Source organism: Sylvia atricapilla, chromosome 3 (genome assembly GCF_009819655.1).
Source record: "Sylvia atricapilla isolate bSylAtr1 chromosome 3, bSylAtr1.pri, whole genome shotgun sequence".
NCBI lineage: Eukaryota > Metazoa > Chordata > Aves > Passeriformes > Sylviidae > Sylvia > Sylvia atricapilla.
In genome coordinates this window covers 72,857,216-72,881,098 of record NC_089142.1, presented here as the reverse complement: position 1 = coordinate 72,881,098, position 23,883 = coordinate 72,857,216, and the positions used below count along the sequence as shown (strand labels likewise).

At 36.7% G+C, this 23,883-nt stretch overlaps 1 protein-coding gene across 1 annotated transcript in view; it reads right to left on the bottom strand.

Annotated features, from left to right (window-relative positions):
- WDR27 (WD repeat domain 27) overlaps window positions 1-21,087 on the bottom strand; it is an 88,086-nt gene extending 66,999 nt beyond the window's left edge. The window contains exons 1-16 of the mRNA XM_066314360.1: window positions 20,905-21,087; window positions 19,883-20,024; window positions 17,445-17,569; window positions 16,863-16,976; window positions 15,474-15,525; window positions 14,908-14,978; window positions 13,908-14,022; window positions 12,466-12,595; window positions 9,274-9,377; window positions 8,764-8,831; window positions 7,711-7,844; window positions 6,226-6,302; window positions 4,966-5,044; window positions 4,363-4,434; window positions 3,124-3,227; window positions 1,884-1,973 (exon numbers count right to left, since the gene is read on the bottom strand). Of these exons, the coding sequence (XP_066170457.1) occupies window positions 1,884-1,973; window positions 3,124-3,227; window positions 4,363-4,434; window positions 4,966-5,044; window positions 6,226-6,302; window positions 7,711-7,844; window positions 8,764-8,831; window positions 9,274-9,377; window positions 12,466-12,595; window positions 13,908-14,022; window positions 14,908-14,978; window positions 15,474-15,525; window positions 16,863-16,976; window positions 17,445-17,569; window positions 19,883-20,024; window positions 20,905-21,087 (1,660 nt within the window). The remainder of the gene's footprint in view (window positions 1-1,883; window positions 1,974-3,123; window positions 3,228-4,362; window positions 4,435-4,965; window positions 5,045-6,225; window positions 6,303-7,710; window positions 7,845-8,763; window positions 8,832-9,273; window positions 9,378-12,465; window positions 12,596-13,907; window positions 14,023-14,907; window positions 14,979-15,473; window positions 15,526-16,862; window positions 16,977-17,444; window positions 17,570-19,882; window positions 20,025-20,904) is intronic.
- Window positions 21,088-23,883: the final 2,796 nt, after the last annotated feature.

The window sequence follows — 23,883 nt, the reverse complement described above, 5'->3', positions numbered from 1 at the left end:
AGGCCCCTCAGTCCCAAAGCACAGTGAAGGAGATGCCAGCTGGCTTGAAAGAGCCCAGTAAAATTCAAAATTGGCTTTACTCAGGGTTCCCCAGTCCTGGAGCACATTGAGAAGAATAGCAGCTGGTTTTGTAAAAAGACTTCTTCGGAAAGGCCATGCTGGCTGTAACTCTTTACAGCTGTTCAACATTACCTGCACTTTGCTACAGGACACAGACACCTGAAGAGTCACCACTGAAGAAAAATGCAGAACTGCTTAAAACTGGAACTTAATCCTTCAGGGAACAAGACTGAATAAATTAGGCTAACAGCAAAACTGTTGTTATACCATTCCTCTGATGCTGCCTTATAAAGCTATGACTTTTGATACACAGCAATATTCAGATGTTAATGCTGCCTTGAAATTGATTTTTTAGCAGAATAGATTCAATTTCCATTTCTTGAAAAAAAAAAGAAAATTGCCATTTATTGCAGCTCTAAGTAAGAATAATGCATCATGGTTTTTCATGAAAATGCATGCATTGTGACACTTCTAAAACAAGACCATCAAAAGTAGAAAGTAAACAGATGACTGCATGGTAATCTAAATAGCACAGAAAAACAATGTGGGTGAAAAAAGCAGGCAACTAATCGTTTGTGGTTCCTAATCCTGTGCATAACCTTACCTGGCAGCTCAACGTTTTATGTCGCTTTTGAAAAGAACTACATTCACAGCTGAATGTGGTTTACATTGCCTTTCAGACTTGTGCATCATTAAAAAAGACACAAATGATTAAAAGCATCAGTGAAATAAATCAGTAAAAAAAATTAAAAACTTGCTATTGTAGAAGAAAAAGACCCCATTACTCCATCCACAAGGTATATTTTCATCAATTTCCTCACACAAGAACAATAACATCAGTAATGCTGTTGACTCCTTAACGTCACAACTTCTTCCACTAAACATAATGAAAATTACTCAAAAAGAAAAACTGTTTTCACAAATCAGTTGTCAGAATTATTTACTTTGAAATAATTCTCTGAAGTATCTTTAAGTAGTCTGGTTTTAATACTTTTTAGGATCAGCTAGTAAAAAATTTCATTTTCCATTATGAGCCTTCACAGAAAATTCCTTTAGCAGGACTGATTTAAAGTCATTTATAACATTTAACATATAACATTTAGCATATAACATAGTCATAAAACATATAGCATATATATAACATAACATATAACATATATATAGCATAACAAATAACATATATATAACCTATAACATAGTCATCATATAACATAGTCATCATATAACATAGTCATCATATAACATAGTCATCATAACATGTTCGGTTACTAAAAATTTAACAGATTGTTCCTGCAGAAATTTAGACATAATCTAGTGTTTAGGACTCATTTCAAAGCCTACAAGTTTACACATGCATATACTTTTGCAGTTGTGGATTTCTTCATAGGAATAGTCTCTCTTTGTCTAAATAGTTATTCTCCAGAAGTCTGGAGTTGCAAAGCAAACATATCTTTTGCCAAGTCATCACAGTCCCTTTTTTGGCTAATAAACCACCAGAATATACTACTAAAATATACACATGCATTATTATTACAATATATTTCCTTCATTGTCTCTATTCAATTATTGTAATATACACCATTATGAAGTTTTCAATATGCATCATCATAGATTACTTCTTACCTCACAAAAAATTGAGAAATGGGAACACCTTGTAGTCAGTTTAATTCTAGGACAAAATTAAGCAATCAGAAATAAATTTTACATCTTGAATCACCAGTACTCCCTCTCTTGTTATCAGGGTGCTGTAGGTGGAATCCAGGCCATTTTAGATCAAACTCAACCATATACTATATATTTTATAATGTAATTAATAAATTTACCTGAAAAAATACTATGCACATCAGTGAGATTGGAATTTAATATTAGCACAGTTTTGTCAGCCTGCCCACAAGCCAGCAGCTCTCCATCCCCTATAAAGAAGAGCATCTGATGATTTACATCTGAAAGCAAAAAGGAGCTAATAGGCTGCTTCTTTTAATCACAAAAATCATGTATGTCATTACAACAAAACAAAAACAGATATTCATTTCATATGCTTAACACTGATTTTGTATGAATATCACAAATTCATACAAAATCAGTGGCAGGATTTGGTAGGATTTAATAGGCAAAATCATTTCTTGTTCTGACACAATATCTAAATAACAAAATATTTAACTCAAAAAAAATTCTGAAATTTTTGCTAAACTGGGGTTATTTAAGCCTGTGTGTGAATGCATGGGTGTGTGAGAGACAAAGAGAGAAAAAGAGAGAAAAAGAGAAAGATGATTCTTCTTCAAACAGAAGGATTTATACTTAAAACGTACTAGCAAAATTCATTAGGGAACAGAGATGGCTGGAATATATTTTAGCAAAGTTACTGCTTGCATCTAATTGCTTTTATTTCCTGAGGATGAAAGTTGTTCTTGTCCTCAAAATACTTACAAAGATTTAAGTTGTTAAATATTTTGAAAATATTTTGCATTACAAGTGTACATTGACATAATTCTATACGTGGTAGAATGCTTGATTGTTAGGAACTGACTAAATCTATTGCAAGAGTCAGTTATCCAAAGCAGTTAAGAAAAATTACTCTCTTTGGATCATGCAGAAGAATTAATTTTTAAATACTTTTTAAAATTTAAAATACTTCTAATATTAAAAATACTTTTTAAATATTCTATTTATAATAATTGAATAATATTTATATAAGAAATATTAATATTTTGAAACAGAATTTCAGTATTTAATATACCCTAATGAAACTAAGTAAATGTGTTAGAAAATAAATTCCTTAGTGAAAGAACCCTTAATTTTCAATTAGTAGTGGGAAAATCAAGGAGAAAATTCAAAAGGAAACATGACATAAAATCAGAAATAGAAACCTGTTCCATATGTAGTAACAGCTTACATGGTTTTGCAAGATAAAAAATTATTATCAAACAGTATGTGGTGCTGCCAGAAAGTTTTATGTGAATTTATCCACAGTAAATCTCCAGTCTTTAGAAACTATGCCACACAAATTTTGGATTTCTTTCTGCACACTGACACAACTGCACTTTTTATAAAGCCTATACTTACCAGAATATTGAACACAAAAAATTGGGGTTGGTTTACCAGTAACAGATATCTCTTTCTCATATTTGACTGGAGGATAGCTTTCCAATGGATATTCCTTATTTTTACTTCAAAGAAGGAAAAAAGAAAGAAACCATCTTCATTTCAGTTTATGAAATAAATGTTCTTTGGAACTATTCTAAACATCTTTACATAAATATTTGCTGGGAAAAAAATATGTCAAATCCAAGGTAAGAGCCAAATAAATTTTAAATTTTCATATTAAAACTTCTACTAACATTAAGTGTCGTGAATTCACAAGATCAAGAATTAACATAGTCTGGCAAAAAAATAATTCCTACGTCACATAGCTAACAAAAGTATTTAAAGAATGTAAACTCTACCTTGTTTACAAAGACCTTGTTACAAAATGCAATATTAACTAAAAAAAAAAAATTACTTAAAAAATCCACACAAAATTTAAAATACTAAGTAGCTTAACCTATATAAAACAGTGCTAAACCCAAGTTGAAATTATCTGAAGTACATATGTAAAGGCTTCCTACGTGTACAAGGCTTACAAAAACTTAGTTTTGAGCTATTAAGTTGGTTTCTTAACACTTCAATGCCTCTTTTTAAATGAGAAAAATTATGGCATCAATCATTCTTTACTGTCATGCTTGTATTATATAAAGCAAAGACTCTATATAATAGTAAATAGAAAAAAGTGTGCAATATCCCCATTTAACATTCCACACAAATTAACATGAAAACACTAGGTTTAGAAAAACATTTGTTCTTTGTGACCAGTGATAAAGATTCCACTGGTCAATTTGTGCATACTCTGTTGTACATTGGAATAAGTTTGCATTAACTTAAAACAATAAGATTTTAGGGGTGAATGAGGAACATGATCTGAAATCACTTCTCCCTGTACCATTTTCAGTTAATTTTCAGACTAGAACTGTAGCTTAAGAACATGTTGGGACTTAGCTTCCAACCTTATGTAGCACCTGTTCTTCCTACCAATACAAATCTAAGAAAATAGATATGCATATTTTATTTTCTATGAAGCACTCAAATTTAATTCACAGTATGATAAATCAAATTACTTGCTGCAGTGATAAACGTTCTATCAAATTTACCAAGCCTTTTAGTTCTAGTGGTAACCCTTAACAAATAATTTCAATGATGGAAGCATTTTTAATTTGCTTAATTTGTTTTCATTTGTTCCTCCTCTAACAGAGTCATTAGATTGCCTACCATTTACAACTGGTCTTCGACTTTGATACCTCTTTTGTTTTCAGGTTAGTATTTGGAGAAAACATGGTCATTCTACGAGAGAGAAAATAGACACTCTTACATGAAACATTAAATCTTGCATGGGAGAAACAGCTTTTTTCAAACAAAAGCAATCATATTTCTTTCTTACCATTTATGCCTGTGGGTAATGTCAATAGGTAAGAGAACGTACACCTTGATGACAATATAAATGTCTAATATTCTAATGCCTGTGTTTGGACCTTGGTTTCTGCAAGTTATTTGTTGAATAGCACATTCTGAGGGTCAAAATCAATACAAATAAAGTTCTCAGACATTCTTTCTGAAAGAAAGCTGAAAAAGCTGCAAGCTGAATAAACAAGTCTAGTCAGATGAAAGAATCAGGAGACTATAGATTTCAAAAGGAAGCTGGCCAATGACCAAAAGCTGTGAATATTTTAGTTTATAACATGTTCTTAAAATTCTTTTCTTTGATAACGTCATAGCTGTTTTTCACAGGTCATTGATTTCACATGAGACTACATAGTTATGTGAAAAAATATCACACACCAATAAAACAGGGAAAGCAGTAATATTTCTACTCACCGTGGTGCTGCTGTATATCCTGATGATTTAATTTTATTATGGAAAACCAATGGTTTATCTTTTACTGTGTTCTTTGCTCCTTTAGGAAAATAATTTAATTTACATTAAAATGGTTTTAACATTACATTTTTACAGTTAAAGTAGATAGTTTTGCACAATATAAATACTTGATGTTTCCTTATGTTACAAAACACATTTATGACCAATCACCAAAGTAGTGATTACTGAGAAAAGGAAAGGTGTGTGAACTGTTACATTGTATAACATCCTCCTCCAATAAAATGAACGAGTAGGAACTTCTTTAAACTTCGTAGTAGCAAGAATACTGTTCTGAAACACTTTTTTCACCATTCATTTCAGTTACAAAATGTGTTTTCTAACTGCCTCTGCATAGACTTTGTATGCGTTAGCTATAAGGTATTCACACCCTATATTTGGACTAAGGAATGGATCTAACAAGGTCATTAACAAGCTGACTGGTGGGTACTCATAAGTATTTATGTTCCTACATGGCTCAGGTCGTGGATAATGTCTGCATGCCCAGTGCTGTACTAGGAAGCCCAGAGGGCACCCCTCAGCTCCAAACTAAGTATTTCACATCAGCAGAAACAAACTAAACCTATAAACGTAAAGAGGGAAATTTTACTGATATTGCCAGGGAAAATCTTTGATGCATTGGGACGCATTTACCTATGCTGAGGGTAGAAGTCCCTTCAAACACCATTGTCTATCCTTTCTCTTTATGCAGCAACGAGGCACAAAAAGGTCCTTTTTGAAAAGCTCCCAGTACCACAGTGTAAAATTGAGACAAAAACTAACTTTCTAAACATCCAGTATTGGCAGAAGATTATTCAGAACAATAAAATATACCAAAATATCTGTTTGGTATATTTCATAACCAAAGTTAAGAAAGAAATGGCAAATTATACAGAAAAATTTACTGCATGCATGAAAAAGAATTACTTACGTAAATGTAAATGTGCTACACTCTAACAGTTTTAAAATCCACAGAAAATTGTCAGACAACAGTTTTTGAAAAAAAAAATACTTATAACCATAATTTTCAACTACAATTACATGTGTATGATATGAAATATTAAAAGAAGTGTAAAATTCTTATTACTGAAGTAAAAATACAGCACAATATATCTTTAAAAAAATTAATGTACTGATTGAATTAGGCAAAAGCCAGCTGGAAGTCAGTTACTGCTATTAAAAATAAAACTTTTTAAATTAATTTCAGGATTGGTTTGTACTTACCAAGTGTTTTGCTAGAAGGTTCTTTCATGTTCTTCTTTAAACCTTTACACAACGGAGAATTTGCCAATAAAGTAGACCTAAGTTATAAAATGAAGCACGAAATATTGATCAATGCAATGAACAAAAATGTCAGATTAGAAAAAAGGTGCCAGAACTCCTTTTTAGTTATTTGACTGCATGTGTATGTGTACAAGAGCAACAGCAATGACATTTTAATGAAAACAAGTTTGGCATAGTGGATCAATTAGCAGCTCAGATACCCAGCAGCAGAGACAAGCCTTGGCCCTGACTCAATTCACAGACCATTGCTTTTACATGTTAGATCCCAGCTTTGTGAATATTAACTGATGATTTTATTATAAGGACTGAAATTTGCACTTCAGTGTCTATTGCAGGGGGTTTGTCATCTTTGTGATGTCAGCACTTTCTCATAAATCATCTCTAGGGACATAAAGGATGAGAAAGTAATAACCAACAGGGATTCACCAAAGGAAAGCCATGCTTAATCAGTTTGATAAACTTTGGTGATAAAATGAGTCGCTTGGCAGATGAGGGGAGAGCAGCGGATATTGTCTACTTTGACTTCAGTAAGGTTCTCCTGTAAGAACCTCCCAGAGAAGCTGATGAACTGTGGTCTGGACAAGGACACAGTGAGGTGGATTGAAAACCAGATGAACAACCAGTCCCAGACTGTGATGATCAGTGGCTCAAAATCTAGTTGGAAAGCAGGAACTAGTGGAGTAACACAGAGATTATAACTCCATTCCATATGATTCCATGGGTATAATTCCATTCAACATCTGCATTAATAATCTGGATTAAATAAACTGGGAGCAGAGTGTACCCTCGCCATGTTTGCTGATGACTCAAAGCTGAGAGAAGTGTCTTAAAGAGCAGAAGGTTATGTTCTCATCCAGGGAAACATTTATTGTCTGCATAAATGGGCTGACAGCAACCTTGTGAAGCTCAACAGGGTGAAAGGCAAAGTCCTGCAGCAGAGGAGGAATGAGGCCATGCAGCAGTACAGGCTGTAAGGCAGACCCTAGAGCCAGGGTCTGTGCCCTAAACCCAGCACCAGGACAAGAGGCAATGCACAAAAAATGAAACATGGGAGTTTCTCTCTGAACACTAGGAAACACTTATTTACTGTGAAGGTGACTGAGCACTGGCACAAGCTGCCCAGAGAGGTTGTGGTGTCTCCCTCCATGGACATATTCTAAACTTGTTTGGACACTGTGGTGGGCAAATGACTCCGAGGGGCTCTGCTAGAGCAGGGTAGTTGGACAAGATGACCTGAAGAGGTGCTTTCCAAATTCAACCAATCTGTGATTTCTCCCCCTCTGTACAACTAAAGTATAATATAGAAAGAAGCATGATCAAACCATGTCAACAAGTAGCACTGCAGAAAACCATATGGCACACCTCAGTGCCAGATAAACAAAGCCATCATCCAACAGGGAGAGAAAACATTTAATTATTCTGTACCTGGCAATAACTGATAGACTTTTCTCATTTCTACATGGGAGAAAATCACTGCGCTGAGTTCTCACCAATGCAGCAAGGTTAACTTCCAACACAGCAATCATATCTTCAAACATCGAGGTGATCAAGCATAAAACCTGTGGCAATTACCATAAATTAACACTCCATTTACTTCATAATTTAGTTTCAAAACATAATGCATTTATAATGAAAAATGAAATCAATTGCTGAAATTTATAAAAATTAGTCCAAAAAATCCATTGATTTAGTCACGAAGAACATTAAGTGGTAGAGTGTTTAAAGCTATCCTTCAAAAATATGCCTATGTTGCTTAAATGTGTTTTAACATATATACATACATAACAGTGACAGAAATTCCAACACCACTTACACTAGAGACAATTCTGCAGTAAGAGATGTGAGAAAAGAAGTACACATGAAAGAAAGATTGGGTTCAGCAACATGATAAGAACATGCTAAGAGCTGCATTTAAACAAAATTCTTCTCTAAAGCAAAAGACTGCTGTGTTAAATATATAGCCTAGATTGAGCTTACTTCTAGAGGAAAACTGCAATATCAAAACTGGAGTGTACAGATATGAATCCCTTCCATTTTCTTAAAGTCACTTTTAGTGGCTTTCAACAGAAATTTTCTCACAACCGAAATAGTTCTGACAGATCCTTTAGAAGGATCCAGAAGTAGCATATCCTAACATTCTTTTGAGAAACAAGGTACAACGGTGTTGGGTTTTTTTTCCCTTAAAAGATTTCTTCTGCTTCTCCAATAATCATTCTTGATGATCAAGGTACACCCTGAACACTGTAACAATTCACCTTTTCCTTATTAATCACTTTAGACTTTATATAAGCTGCAAGAGCTTCAAACTAGCAGATTCTATAATGAAGAATCAACCCTCTTCAAAGAAATTACTGCGTAATTAACATTAAATAAAACAAATCTGTGTCATTAATCTGTTAGCAAAATGTGTAATTCAGGTTTATTAAAAATAGTTGGAACTGTTAACATTTATTAAAGCAACGTTTACCATATACTCACCTTTCCACTAGCTGCCTTCCTTGTTAATGCACATGATCTGGCAATCCTAATGCTGAGGTCACTGTAATCTTTACCAAGAAGAATAAAGTGCTATAAAATAATATCTGCATTTCAGAAGAAAAATACCTATCTCTAAGACACAAACAAAAAAAAAAAAATCATTCATACTAATTTGGCATTACCCTAATCCACTGTCTTCAGAGTATATACTTCTATCTTAGCCTCAAATTATAATGAAATAGAATAACATTCCTTGTATTGAACTCTTATGAACTGCAAAATTGAATAAAAATTCATTGCTGGCCACTACACTCATCTAGCGCAAACATGTCATCTGAGAAAAGTCACCAGGGCCAGGAAAACATACAAAAATTATTAGGAAAAAAACATTTTTAAAAAACATTTGGTTTCTATTGTATTCTGCTATTTCACAACCTAATTCTTACACTATTTATGTCAGATAAAAAAAGCAATCACATTATGGTGTAACCATGAATCTTATAGACATACCTCTGTAAGATAAAAAAGCTTCTAACTCAAAGGTTGCCAAATTAATTATTAACAAGCCAGTAGAGGTTCCTATCCAAAAATAGCTAGTATTCTGGGAAGAATATCTATTAAAACAAGGAGAAAAATATCTCTGAGTAGGATAAAGAAGCTTTTTTTATTACCATACAACAAACAGCAATTGAGTTTTTAATGCTGGTTGCCCAGTCCCAGTACAACAGTAATAAAGCACACACAGAAAAAAATATATTAAATTTAAAGCTTATTTTTCCAAACCTATAGTTCAAAGTTTCAAGAAAAACTGTTGAAGTTTTGAAAACTAAAAGCAGAACACGATCCTCGATTTCATGTAAGTGCTTCATGGAACACAAAAAACTGCACAGGAAATACTTTTCTTAAAAAATTACTGTGGTTTGTAAGAGTTGGGAGATGCTCTAAAAGTACTGTATACCCAGAGAGAAAATTCAAATCAAGAGGCAAATCCACTTATTGTTTACTTTTACTGCTCCTATATGAACACCCAAAATGAGTGAAATTCAGTGTATGTTTTACATAATTAAAGTACCAGAGAAAAGCCAGCAAAAACTGGGGGAAAACCCCAGGTGAGTCTGGAATGTCTGTCTCAGCCTTTGCTTAGTGGCAGCACTATTGCAGCTGGGTAATGAAATCCAGCTTCTGCAAGCGTCACAGAGTAAAGCAACTGGTTACAATCTCAGTCAACACCCCCACATAAGAAATATATTATCAAGCAAAAATAATTGTAACAAAATAACAGTGGTCATTCTAAAAAAAAAAAAAAAAAAAAAAAAAAAAAAAAAAAAAAAAAAAATTTGATGCACAATATATAAAAATTGACATCAAAATTTTAATAGATTTTCCAAATAGGAGTCAGTAGACTTATTTTATATATAAAATCAGACCACAAGAGTTGAAGTAAGGATATGGAAAAAATATAAACTTGCATATTTTTTTTTGCATATGAACTGCAACTTGGTATGAAAAAACTCCCCATAGTGGCTTACAACGATTTTTATCAAAATAAAAACAAACAAACAAAAAAACTGACACCAAATATATACAGTCAAATATGCTAAAGAAGCAGACTGGAATAGACAGTTTCATTTCTGGTTTGTGATACTTTTATGTGCATTTCTGGTTTGTGATACTTTTATGTGATATGAATAGTTTTATTTGTGGTATGCACTATGTTCATTACGGTAGTAAGAGACTGATTTAATTTGCAATATCTTTGAATTATTTATAAAGAATTGTCACTATCAACTTATTATGAACACCATAAAGTGCTATATCCAGAAAGTTTAACTCACTCCAACTTTAGAATAATAAAATCCATCGTGATGAGGTTCCTCCATGTCAAAAAGCTTAGGAAAGTGTGAGATGTCTAAGCTTGGACATCAGTGTTGCAAAACTGTTTCATTGTTGCTTTTCATTGCAGGCAGGAAAAGCAGTATATCAGGGCTTGCTCAATTGTTCAGACAAATCTGAAGCACCTTCTAAAACCAACACACTTTTTTTTAAAAAAAAAATAGAAATATATATTTATAAACACAAAACTCTCAACGCAAAATATAATGGAACTGAATTAATAGTAAGAATTTAATAGTAATGGTTGCTTATACGCAGAACAAAGCCTTCAACTGTGATGTGAGAGCTAAAAGAACAAATAGCCCTTAGATATACAATGTGAAGCAGTAACAGATCGGTATGGGAGAGAGATGTTATCGCATTTCAGAAAATTATTTCAAATAATCTATTACTGTGGATCCATTTCCGGCAGCCATGTCCCAAGAGGGAATTGAAAAATAAATGAGATTAAGTTTCAGAAAATTTCAAAAGCAAATGTTAAAAACATTACACAAAACATGCCCTTCTACAAGGTACAAACTATGTTATCCAGAAGAGCAGAGGTCCCTTTTTCATGAGCTGTAATTTGCTGTGCAAGGAGGGGACTTGATAGTGGCTGGCACTGGAGTACCTGAGAGAAAACATACTAAAAGCCTGTGTATGAAAAGAGAGTAATTCAGACTAGAAGTAAAATTGAATGAGTCAGTTCCTGGAACATCTTCACTAAGACACGGTGGATTCTTTATTGCCAGAAAACTTGTCATCTTTAAAGATGCGCTGCTGTTCAAATCAAATCTACAGTTGTGATGAAGACAAAATTTTGATACTTTGAGAGTGATATTATACTAGCAATAAGACAGACTTTAATAATTTATCATCTGATCTTCAAGTGCTGTCACTGCATTAAAGTACATCTGAGATGTGCATCTTAAAAGTCACCACTTCCATCCTCTCAATGATGGTACTTCTAAATATGCAGGCATCATGAAAATAACTGAATAATTAGTTTAAATTTAACATAAAGACAACTAAATTTGTCCAGGACTTCTAGATATTTACCTTCTTAGTTTATCAAAAATTGTTTATATATCTAACCTAATAGAGACTAATCAGTTCCATCTAAATAGCCCACCACACAGCAAAGGTTAGGACAGGAGTTTTCTAAAACATGATGTGGCTAAGAAATTTATACAAGTGACAATCATAAATTACAACACAAAGAGGTTGTTCTTTGAGAGAGTTTTTGTGGGAATATCCTGAACAGATCTCCAGGTGCCTGGTAATATGGTTAAACTTCTCTTCAGGAAAGAAATGCAATGTAAAGATTAATTCTACCAGGATAACCAATTCCATGGGAATGAGTAAAAGCATCATGTTCTGGAATATCTGTCCCTCTGACAAAAGTTTGACTGGAGCAGGTCATGTAGTTCTAAAGTTATTTAAATTTGGAAGGCAAACTGACACAGCCACACCATGGCTGCATCAGATATTTCTTTAGGAAAGCAAACTCAAGATAAATTTGATTTATTAATTACTTTTTAACTCATCTTCCTTGATCAGTTCATATCAATAGATTCTACAATGGATATTCTCAATGACACTTTTATGGAAGTATTTTTCAGAATAAACCCCAGTTTTAACTATCAGCTTGTGTACATTATCTTCCTAAGAGTATGCCACCAAAACTTGCAGATCACTAAAAACAATATTTGATTTTACTACTGCATTTTTCAAAAAATAAAAATTTGCAGGGACAATAACCCAAGAACCAATATGAACTCCTAGAAATAAATTCGAGTCAAATACTAGGTGGTATTTTAAAGGACTTACGCATTTTCTTCATTGTGGAAACATTCAAAAAAGTCACAATGCTCAATTAAAAGGATAGGCAATGATGCTTCCACCGATCCCTCTGGCCTCTTTTCTTTTTTGCAAAGCTTGGAATTATTTTGCCATTCACCTAAGGAAGTCAACAATACCAGCCATCAAAAAATTATGAAATGTGGGGAAACAGACAGGATTCAAGAGAAAATTTGTAGAAGTCATGAAAAGCTAAGACCACACTCAAGAAACTTCTATTTCAAAAGATGGATATTTCCTAAGAGCCAGATTTTCTCGTTATTATGTGGGGGTTTTTTCCAATACCTAGAGACAAAGTCCAAAGATCCTACTGATGGACTGAAAAGGAGTTTGCAGATTTTAGATATTTTCATCTCCAGAAGTAACATTGAAAGCCATATTCCAACAATCCTTAAATATGCTGGCTATCTTTCCAGTTAGTCCAAAAATTCCCTTGACACTAAAGTTACAACATAATCCAAAAGCAAGATGAAAATCCACCTCAGCTCCTTGTTCCCAAGGAGCCTCCAATCCATTCTGCATGTGTAATTCACACTCAAGAACTACTAGCATCAAATTCAGCATTAGACACAGACATTACATCATTCTCTTTCAAACATGAAAGTCAGATCCACTGATTTTAAATAATAACAAGAAATGTAGCATTTCTCCTTAGGCTAGGACTTGAGGATTATGGAAGCTGGACCACTAGGCAGGTAAGAATACAAGAGTCATTGATCCAGGAAAAGAGCAAGCAAGGGAAACCAGATTTCTCTTTCCCCAAGGAAGTCACAATAGTGCTGAGGGGACAGGGGTCTGCACCCCACCTCCCACCTCACCAAGGCTGTCATCTGCTCATGGCCACCCCAAAGCACAACAAGATAGCTGTCAAGCCAGTCTGATATCAGGGAATCACCCTCCTGGAGTTACCAGAGCAGTCTACAAAGACTTATACTTATATGGAATCTGTGTTATACCACTATATCATCATAAAGGCACTGGTATAGATTTAAAAAAAAAAAAAAAAAAAAAAAAAAAAAAAAAAAAAAAAAAAAAAAAAGGAGAATCCTGGAAACTTCCAAGGTAACTGAAATAGTACTCCATTTTGACAAGGGATTAATTTTTAGGTGCTGGCTCTGTTATCACTGAGGCCTTGGACAATGAATTCAATAAAAACCCAAATACTTAATAGTGCACATGATGCAATGTTTTATGAACAAATGCACTGGCCAAGAATTTATTGCTTACATACATGCATAATTCCTTCCAGATACACCAATACCCAACTATATATCAGCTTCAGTAAGAGTTCCATGCCACAATCTAAGACTCATAAGCCTATCACTTAAACTGTCATGTAAAAAAAGCACACACTCAATAGGCAGTAGCAACAAGACTACACCATAAACAGCATTCTAGAAGCACGGTGCTACCTTTTTCTTTGCCAGATTTCCACACTTTATTACAGAATTTCTCTTGTTCTTTCTTTAAGTCGATATGTGCTACACAACGGTAGTTATGATCACTGATTAAACTGAAGATCCAAAGCTGCAAGAAAAAGAAAAAGTAATTGCAATAACCTTTTGACACTAAATATAAAGCTTACATGAATACAAACTAAAGACTCAATATTTAAAACCATGAATGTAATTAGTGAACTTTTGTATATGGCATCTCACTTTGGACAAGAACTCTAATTATATGTATTTCTCAGATTATTAAAGATAATATATTCAAAATTAGTAAAAGTAAATGTAAATGACCAGTTTGAACTCTACATTCCCTCGTGTTTATGTGTTTTTTAAAAAGCTCCTCATAGACTATTTCCTACAATTAAAAATCACAGGTAACATGCATGTAATTGCTCACTGGGTCATGTACATGAATTTCATTTAAAATGGTTTAGACACCACTACAGTTAAAGGTTTAATTTTCTTCAGAATTACTGAACAGCAATAGTGAAGGAAAACATCTATAAATTAATCATGTAAATACATCCTTACCATGAAAGAAGAAATGAAACAGATATTCACATTAGCCACATTTTTATTAGAATTCCCACATGCTGAAATCATAGTCTCTCCCATGTAAATGTCATGCATTTCTTATTTTGGCCAAAATAGGAGAATCCTGTTTTTCACCTTTTTTCTTTTAAAACAGATATATTTATAGCCTCTCAGTGTTCTCTTCTTAGATAATCACTGATCGTGCTCTTAAAAGTTTTCCTGGTTTTCAAGAAAAAATTTCTGTTTTGTAATCGAGTTCTTATTTACTGTTAATGGTTTGCACTAAAAGCACTGAATTATGCTTACTAAAATAACTTTTTTTAACAATTAAAAAAACTTAGGCAGTTGATGAACCATTTTTATAGACAAAAGCATCAGTAATAGTTGACTCTTGACAGAGAGATTGAGTTTAATGAACAATTCTTACCTGACCCTCAGCACACCCAGTGATAATCTGTTTGTTTTCTTCATCAATTAGCAGACTTAGCAAAGGAAATGCTGCTCAGAAAAGAAAGATAAAAGCATTTCTAGAGTAGACACAAATCAGATATTTAATTAAAATACATGACTCAATATTGAACCTTCCTATTTTAAAGACCAGGACAAAAAACCCTTAGTGCAGTTTTCATGGTTGTACAGAGCATTGTGTGCCTCAGCCTTTGTGCTGCTGAGGGCTTTCCATTTGCAGATCTCCAGACTGCTTGTCACCTAAGCTGCCACAGCAGTGATTTCTTGCACCCTGTCACCCAAGCTGCTGTGGCAGGTTTGTAGACTTCTTTATGAAAGTACACTAAAACTATCCACTGGGAAGCAGACTTTAAAGGAAAAAACTATTTACTGTTGGCTTTAAAGGATAATATGTTTACTGCTACTTTGTCTACTGAGAATTATTTTCACTAAATCAATCCAAAACTTCTATAATAATCACAGATAATTATTTAGGGATAGGAGGTTTTTGCTATGAAAAAATACAGTTTAAAATAGAAAAATTACCTGTTATTATTCCTGACTGATATATTAACTGGCTGGTAGAATAGTCCCACACCTTTAGATTAAAAAAAAATAGGTATCTACTTAGATATCTATGGAAAACACAACTTTTAACAGCCATCACTTGGTGAAAACAGAGAACTGCAGCATTCAAAGTGATTTTCTTAGGAAAGAAAATTTTTCAGCACCTGTTTCCATCTGTGAAGGGTTTTGTCCAACTGATAAGCATCCCTGATGAAAAAGGGGGAACTCACATGATATGGATACACAAACTTCTTTTTTTAGGTTGATCTCAGTTATTTTAGCTAAATTTATGAAAAGGCATACACGAGAAGAGAAAAGAGAAGAGAAGAGAAGAGAAGAGAAGAGAAGAGAAGAGAAGAGAAGAGAAGAGAAGAGAAGAGAAGAGAAGAGAAGAGAAGAGAAGGGAAGAGAGGAGAAGAGAGGAGAAGAGAAGAGAAGAGAAGAGGAAGGGATGAGGAAAGAAAGGGAAGGGAAGAGGAAGGGAAGGGAAGAGGAAGGGAAGGGAAGGGAAGGGAAGGGAAGGGAAGGGAAGGGAAGGGAAGGGAAGGGAAGGGAAGGGAAGGGAAGGGAAGGGAATGGGAAGGGAAGGGAAGGGAAGGGAAGGGAAGGGAAGGAAGGGAAGGGAAGGGAAGGGAAGGGAAGGGAAGGGAAGGGAAGGGAGGGGAAGGGAAGGGAAGGGAAGGGAAGGGAAGGGAAGGGAAGGGAAGGGAAGGGGAAGGGAAGGGAAGGGAAGGGAAGGGAAGGGAAGGGAAGGGAAGGGAAGGGAAGGGAAGGGAAGGGAAGGGAAGGGAAGGGAAGGGAAGGGAAGAAAAGAAAAGAAAAGAAAAGAAAGGAAAAGAAAAGAAAAGAAAAGAAAAGAGAAGAAAAAAAAAAGAAAAGAAAGAAAGCGGAAAGGAAAGGAAAGGAAGAAAAGAAAAGAAAAGAAAAGAAAAGAAAAGAAAAGAAAAGAAAAAGTCTATTGTATACAGTAACCCAGTCCAACAATCCCAAAAGGGAAAATACAAATCAGTATCAGCAGACTCAAAGGAAAATGGGATTTTTTTCAGCTGAGCATACCTGAAACACTTCAGTTACAGCCAAACTGATAAAATTATTTTATTTCTATTTGCCAGATGATAACAATCACCAAAGTTTATACTTCAATATGGAAAGTTTTGAATACTCAAAACCTGTATTGTTCTTTTAAAAAAGAGTAATTAATTTTGTTATATTTTCCCAAGCAATTTGAAGAACAATGTCCTTATATCCATAAAGTTGAAGATATTTTTTTACTTAATCTTCAGAGCACATTTAAAGGGGAATAAGTAAGATTACTTCACATATTCACTAAATTATTCTTCTTTAAGTCCATCCCTACAACTTCCTTGCCTTAAAGGATCTGTCTTCTGACACTGATATAAGCATACTTTTCTCCCATGTGCAAAACTCAGCAGCAGTCACAGGAGCCAGGTGTCCATCCAATTCAGCTAGTACAGCTTCATTCTGTGATTAATCAAGTGAAAAATAAAAACAGAATAGATTTCAACATAAAATTGACAATTAATTGTTTTAATAATGAATGAGTCTTGCTAAGCACTGTCAGACTTGTTTTGAAAGTATAATTCAGTAATTTTTTTCTTTTTGAAACTGAAGCCCTGTATACTACCTGCTGGCAAAGCCACTACACGTTGTTTTTGCTTCTTCAGACTGAATGATACAGGAATAGTTTTTCAGATGACATAAGAATATTTTCTGTTTCTACATTATTGAGATACTGTTTCATTTCAACTCTTTAAACCTAGTCTTCTATCTGATATATGACACATTACAAAGCACTATTTCCTACTTATTTTATGACACAAAATAAATATTTTTGTTTAACTTTACTAACATCTCTGTATCATGATTTCATTTGAAAGTGAGTGAGTAAAAGAAATACCAGTACCATAGCTACAAGGAATGCTATCTCACCTTCGCACTTAACATGTAGATCTGATTTCCAGCACACACAGCCACTTGTTGATCATCTGGACTAAATCTTATATGAAGCACCATTCCCAAAAGAGTTCCTATAACAATTCCTCGAGGTGTAAACCCTGCAGAAATTGTATTGTTAATGAGACTGAATGAAATACAAATATCTAGTGCAGGGAGATTCTTAGAAATTTTGCATAGCAATTACTAACCACAGAGCTGTCCCAGTTGCTGTCAGGAATATGTACAGAAAAACACACTGTTTAGATACACCAGGATATTGGAAAGAAAAGCATAGAACTATGGACCACCAGAATTCTTCCATGTGCCCTGTTGCCTAGACAAGATATGGAACTCTTTATGATATTAATAATTCCCATCAAATCATGCTTTCTTGCTTCCATTGAGGATGCCAGGGAAAGGAGTTTTGGAGTATGGTGATGTGCCCATGGAACCCACTAGTGCCATGTTAATTTTGGAGGTAAGAAATCTTAACTGAAGCCCATAAAAACACAGCTTTGAAAAATACTTCTTTTGGGAGAAAATGCCAAGCACTCAGCCAAAAAACAAAGATTTTCCTTCTCTAGTTTTAATTTTTTCTGTGGGAAAAGGCTGAAGGCAAAAGTATACCACTAAATATCATTACAGTCAGATAAGACTAGCTCTGAGAACAGCCATATTTCTATCTTGTCTTTATAATTTCATTTTGGTCATGTCACTGGTTCAAGCAGGTTGGTTTCTGCTGATCCCTATTTGATAATGCTGCCTTTAATTATGTGAGGATGGTTTGGATATGTCATTAAATTTTAGGATTTCATAGGGAACAAGTTATCTAGAATACAAGCACAACTACAGGTGTCCTTTCAGCCTTTCATATTAGAAGCTGTGGAGTCTTTTCACAATTGATTAACAGGTCAAGGTCACACAAAGAATTCCTTAACTACTTTCACACAGTTTATAAGAAATAATATGAGAAAACATGCCAAGAATGTGCAGAGGACAGTCTATGGAAACAAAGGTTCTACAGCATCTGCTGAAGCGCTTGTAGCTGGACAGAAAATGAAAAAATCAAGCAGCAGATAATCTGGATGTTAAAAGCCTTTGTATCAAAACTACACATCTTCTTTATATCTCTGCTACTTTCTGTTACTATCTTACAGTTTAATTTCCTCCAAATTCATAGTCCCATTTTATTCCCAGTTCCTGAAGCACTCTTGGATTCTCTATGCTACTCTTAAATGGACAAAAATTTAATATTGACCTTTTTTAATAAAAATTATTGCTATTGTTAAACTTTTCTTTACAACATTAGTTTTAATATTATGTAGATTTGCAAATTCAGAGTGGAGGAGAGTACAAGAGAACTCCTTCCCATTAAGTCATCAGCAAACCTCTCACTATAGGTAACAAGGAGGAAAACTTTAATAGTGTGGGACAATGCCATGCAACTTCCAATATTGACACCAACAGGGGACAGACAGACTGCCACTGGGAATCCAGTGAGTCATGACTCTGGGAATCTTGCTGGGGTTTTTTTGTTTGTTTGTTTGTTTGTTTGTTTGGGGGTGGTTTTTTTTGGTTTTTTGGGTTTTGTTTTTTTGGTTTTTTGGGGGTTTTTTTTGTTTTTTGTTTTTTTTTTTTTGGTTTTGGGGTTTTTTTTTCCCTTTCATTATTCTTCTGCTTTCCAATGAATCTAAGTTTACAGAGAGGTTAGCACTGCTCCCTAGAATCTAATGACATTGGTTGAAGCTCCAAACTAAGATGGTGGTCAGGATACAGGGTCATGCACTCTTCTCCCAAATCAGATACTTGCATTGGTTTTTCTCACACACGCACATGAAAACAATGTTCCAGAGACAGAAGGAGAGACAAAGCAGGATACAAAACACTGGTTCCACAAGCATTCCAGAAAAGGAAGTATTTTGGCTTTGCATGTTTAATTATGCAGTACTGCTATGATTAATTTTTCTTCTTTCCGTTTTATTCTACAGCGGCAGAAGGTCACTGCCTCTGCTGCTCTCCTCTGTGTCAGCCGCCGAGGCTGCGGCCGGCGCTGGCTCTCGCACAGCACCTCGGCCAGCTCCCGACCCAGCTCAGCATCGCCGCGGGGCCGCCTCCGCCCCGGGCCGGTGGCCGTGACAATGACAGGACTGGCTGTGTGCTGCCGGCCTGCTTCAACTCGGCATTGCCGAAGAAGAGCAAGAGAGAAACGCAGAATTAATATGGCTGTTCGTGCTGCTGAATCTGGGTGGCTGAGGCGTGAGTCTCAGAAGTAACAATCTTGTTACAGAAGGAGCAATGGGAGAAAAGGAGGTGTTGGGGTGGCCTTCCAAGGTGGTTGTTGCCCAGTGAGTGATTGGTGGTGAATGGCTGCCTTTGCATCACTTCTTTGTTTATATATATCACACATAAATATTATATAAACAATACTCTACCTTCTTGCACTTTCTGTGTACATTCATCCAGATCCCACACTATCACATGTTCATGAGAGGCAGAACATACAAGAAGTGGATTGATTTTACTTCCAAAAGACAATGCAGAAATTGAGCAACGATGCCCTGACAAAAATAATGGCTGACAAATGTAGATAAGGAAGAGTTAAATGAATCATTTCAAACAAAGATTATGAATAATATAAAACTACACAGGGATAATGTAACTGAAATAAACAAAACAATAACTAATTTTTATTTACAGCTTCAAAATCACCTAAACTATGGGGTTTGGGTGGGATGAAGTTAATTTTTTCATAGCAGCTTGCGTGGCACAGTGCTTTGGATTTTGTGACAAAACCAGTGATGGTAACACAGCAATGTTTTGGCTGTTGACAAATGCTGTTTGCATAGCATTGAGGTATTTTTTCCCCCACTTTTTCTCAGTTTCCCCAACACAATAATAGGCTGAAGATGCATAAGAGGTTGAGAGGGGACACAACTGGAACAAACATTTCAGTTTACTGAACTGGCAAAAGGACATTCCCTACCATATGATGTTATACTCAGCAATAGAACTGAGGTATTGCATGCAAGAAGGTGTTGGGGGCCTGGGACATTGACTAATGTTAAGCTGGCTGTTGCTCAAAGCCTGTATTGGGCTTAGTCTGGTTGTAGGGGGTGGTGACTGCCTTGCTATAGCATTTTTCTTTCTCTTCCCTTCGCTCATTAAACTACCTTTGTCTCTACCTGTGACTTCTTGCTTTTTCCCATCCTATGCTCTCCCCTACCCTGCTGGGAAGGAGTCAGCAGGAGACTGGGTAATGGTTTAGCTACCAGCCAAGAGCCAACCCACCACAACAGCTTATTTTATTCTTATCACAATAAAAAAAGTTCACAACAAATGCTAGTACCTTTCCAGCATTGAAGGGGAAAACCTGACACTTCTACACTACCCTAAAATATTTATTTAAAAATTAGTTCAAAGTAGCAGCCTACGAAGGGCTCTATTCTAGCTTTACCTGAGCAGTGGCTGTGTTCCACACACACAACTCGTTGCGATTCACAGGGAAAGCACAGTGGTGGTGACTGCACGCCAGCTGAAAGAGAGGCTCTGGCAGTTTGCCTTTAAACAAGTGTTTTTCGCAGACAACGTCAGGATCACGGCTTCCTCCAGAGGCCCAGCGGGCCCCGGCGCTCTCCATCCTGCGGCTGCCAGCGGCGCGGCGGCGGAGCCGGACCACCGGGGCCGCCTTCCCCCGCCGGCTGCGCCCTGACCACGGGCCGAGGGGTCAGGGTTCGCTCGGGGCTGCCTCCCGCTGGGGCGCGGAGAGACCCGGCCCTGGCCCCGATGCCGGCCCCGATGCCGGCCCCGATGCCGGCCCCGATGCCGGCCCCAATGCCGGCCCCGATGCCGGCCCCAGCCCGTAACCAGGGCAGCGCCGCCGCTGACGGGAGGCCGGGCGGACAGCCCTCGCTCGCCCGCGGAGCGCGGCGGGCCCGCGGCGGCAGCCGCTGTCCCCTCACCGGGGCAACGGGCCCCGCCACCGCCGACGGCCGCCCGGGGCTGCTTCTGGCTCTCCACAGCGATGTCCTGGGCTGCACAGAAAGCAGCATAGCCGGAAGGTCCAGGAGTGCCCCACTCGTGGGATGCCAGCTGGAGCACTGCACCCAGCGCTGGGGACCCCAGCACGACACAGACAGGGACCTATTGAAGCGAGACCTTGAGGACAGATGTGAACATCTCTCCTGAAAAGAGAGGCAAAGAGATTTGGTATTCTTCACAGAATCACAGAGTCAGAATGGGTCAGGTTGGAAGGGAACACAGGGGGTCATCTGGCTTAACCTCCCTGCTCAAGCAGGGTCATCCTAAAGCACACGGCATGGGATTGCATCCAGATAACTCTTGAATATTCCCACACCCATACCTTGAGAGAGGTTCCATAACCTTTCTGGGAAATCTGTTCCAGTGGATGGTAGGTCACCTGCACAGTTCTTCCTCATATTCAGGTGGAACTTTTTCAGCCTGGAAAACAGAAGGCTCCAGGGACACCTTGTAGTATTCTGTGAATATATAAAATGATCATATAAAGTTAGAGAGAAACTTTACCAAGTTACCTTTAGTGTCAGGGCAAGGGGGAAAGATACCAAATTAAAAACAGGTTGACTTGGATTGGACAGAAGGAGCATGTTTTTTACAATGTGGGTGGTGAGACACTGGAACAGGGTGCCCAGAGAAGCTGCAAGATTCCCTGCCACTGAAAGTGTTCAAGGCCAGGATGGATGAAGCTTTGAGCAATCTGGTCTACTGGAAGGTCTTCCTGCCCACAGCAGGGGGGTTGGACTAAGTGATTGTTAAATGTACTTTCCAACCCAAACCATCTGTGGTTCTGTGATGCTGAGAACACAGCACAGACAGCACATGAAGCAGCATCACCAAGAAGACGAGAAGCCCCTCTACCTCCCCCAAAGTTTCTGGATGGTGGCAAAATGGGAGGAGCAGTCAGAAACAGGCTGATGAGAATTTCATGGAGTCCAACAAGAGCAAGTAGAATCCCCCATCCGGCACAGAGTAACTCCATGCAAGATGAAATGCTGAAGGATGGCTCTCTAGGAAGGGTCTCCCCAGAAAAGGATACAGACATGCTGCTGGACAAGCTGAATATGAGCCACCATGGTGCCCGTGCAACAGAGGCACTCAGCTGCATCCTAGGCTCTATTAGTAATAGAGAGTAGGCAGCAAGTTGTATGAGTGATCCTTCCCCCTTCTCCAGCACCTGTAAGGCCACACATGCAGTGCTGTGTCTGATTTTGGGGTTTTTGGCACAAGAAAGATACTGACATACTGGACCAATTCTAGCAGAGACCAAGAAATATGGTCTGGGAGCTGGAGAAAATGATGTACATAGAGAGACTGAGAGAGCTGGGTCTCTTCAGCCTGGAGAAGAGACAGCTCAGACTTTATTGTTGCCTACAACTAAATAATTAGAGGATGAAGGAAAGACAGAGGGACTTTTCCCAGAGGCACTCAGTGATAAACTGGATCCTGGAAAAACACAATTAGAATTATACCAAATCAGTATTTAATTTCTTAAAATAGCATGACAGTGGTTGAATATCAGAACAAGTTTCTGAAGAGAGGTTGTGGACCTCTGTATCTGGTGTTGTCCAGGAGTCAAATGGACATGGCCCTGAGCAACCTGATTTAATTACAACTGTTTTGAACAGGAAGGTGGACAGGAGGATTTCAGAAGTCCCTTTCAACCTCAGTTATGATTCATCAGGTTTTTGATCTGCACCAACTTAAACCATTTTGATGCAGATCAGTCAATATCAACCTCAACTACTTTTCAAACAGATACTTTCTATAGGAATGTCTTTATTGTGTGTCTGTAATTAACACTACAAGTACTTTTGCCCTATATAAGCATCTGATATATATTATCACTGACAACCTAGTCTCCCTGTTTGTTAGTTTTGCCTGGAGAAAGTACAAGTCAAAATTCCCTTTTGTGTGTGCATGTGAATTTGGATAAAGCCACTGTATTGAGAATTAGCTACACAAAGGCAACTCAGTGCACTGCACATGACACCGTTTTTCTGAACTGTGACTCATGGCTAAGAATACTAGGGAAATTTTTATTGTTAATATGCTGGTGACAATTTTCATGAGTGATACAGGCATGGATGTGTTACAACAGTTTAGCTATTGGTAAAGATAAATAAATGATGACACAGCAAAAAAAGGTGTTGTTCTGACATGCAAACAACCCCTGGGAGTCTTAAAGAACTTGTTCATAAGCATGCTGTGTCTCTGTAACTGCTTCTAGGCAGTTAAGCATTACTCTTTTTTACAGTTTTCACCTGACTTCATTTTCACTTTTCAATGTTTGTAGCTACCATACCTTCAACAATCTACTGCCCATAACAACTAAGGAATTAGTAGCAATCCAAAGAAGTAGCAGAGATCTTGGACTGATTTCTTGACTGATCATTATTGA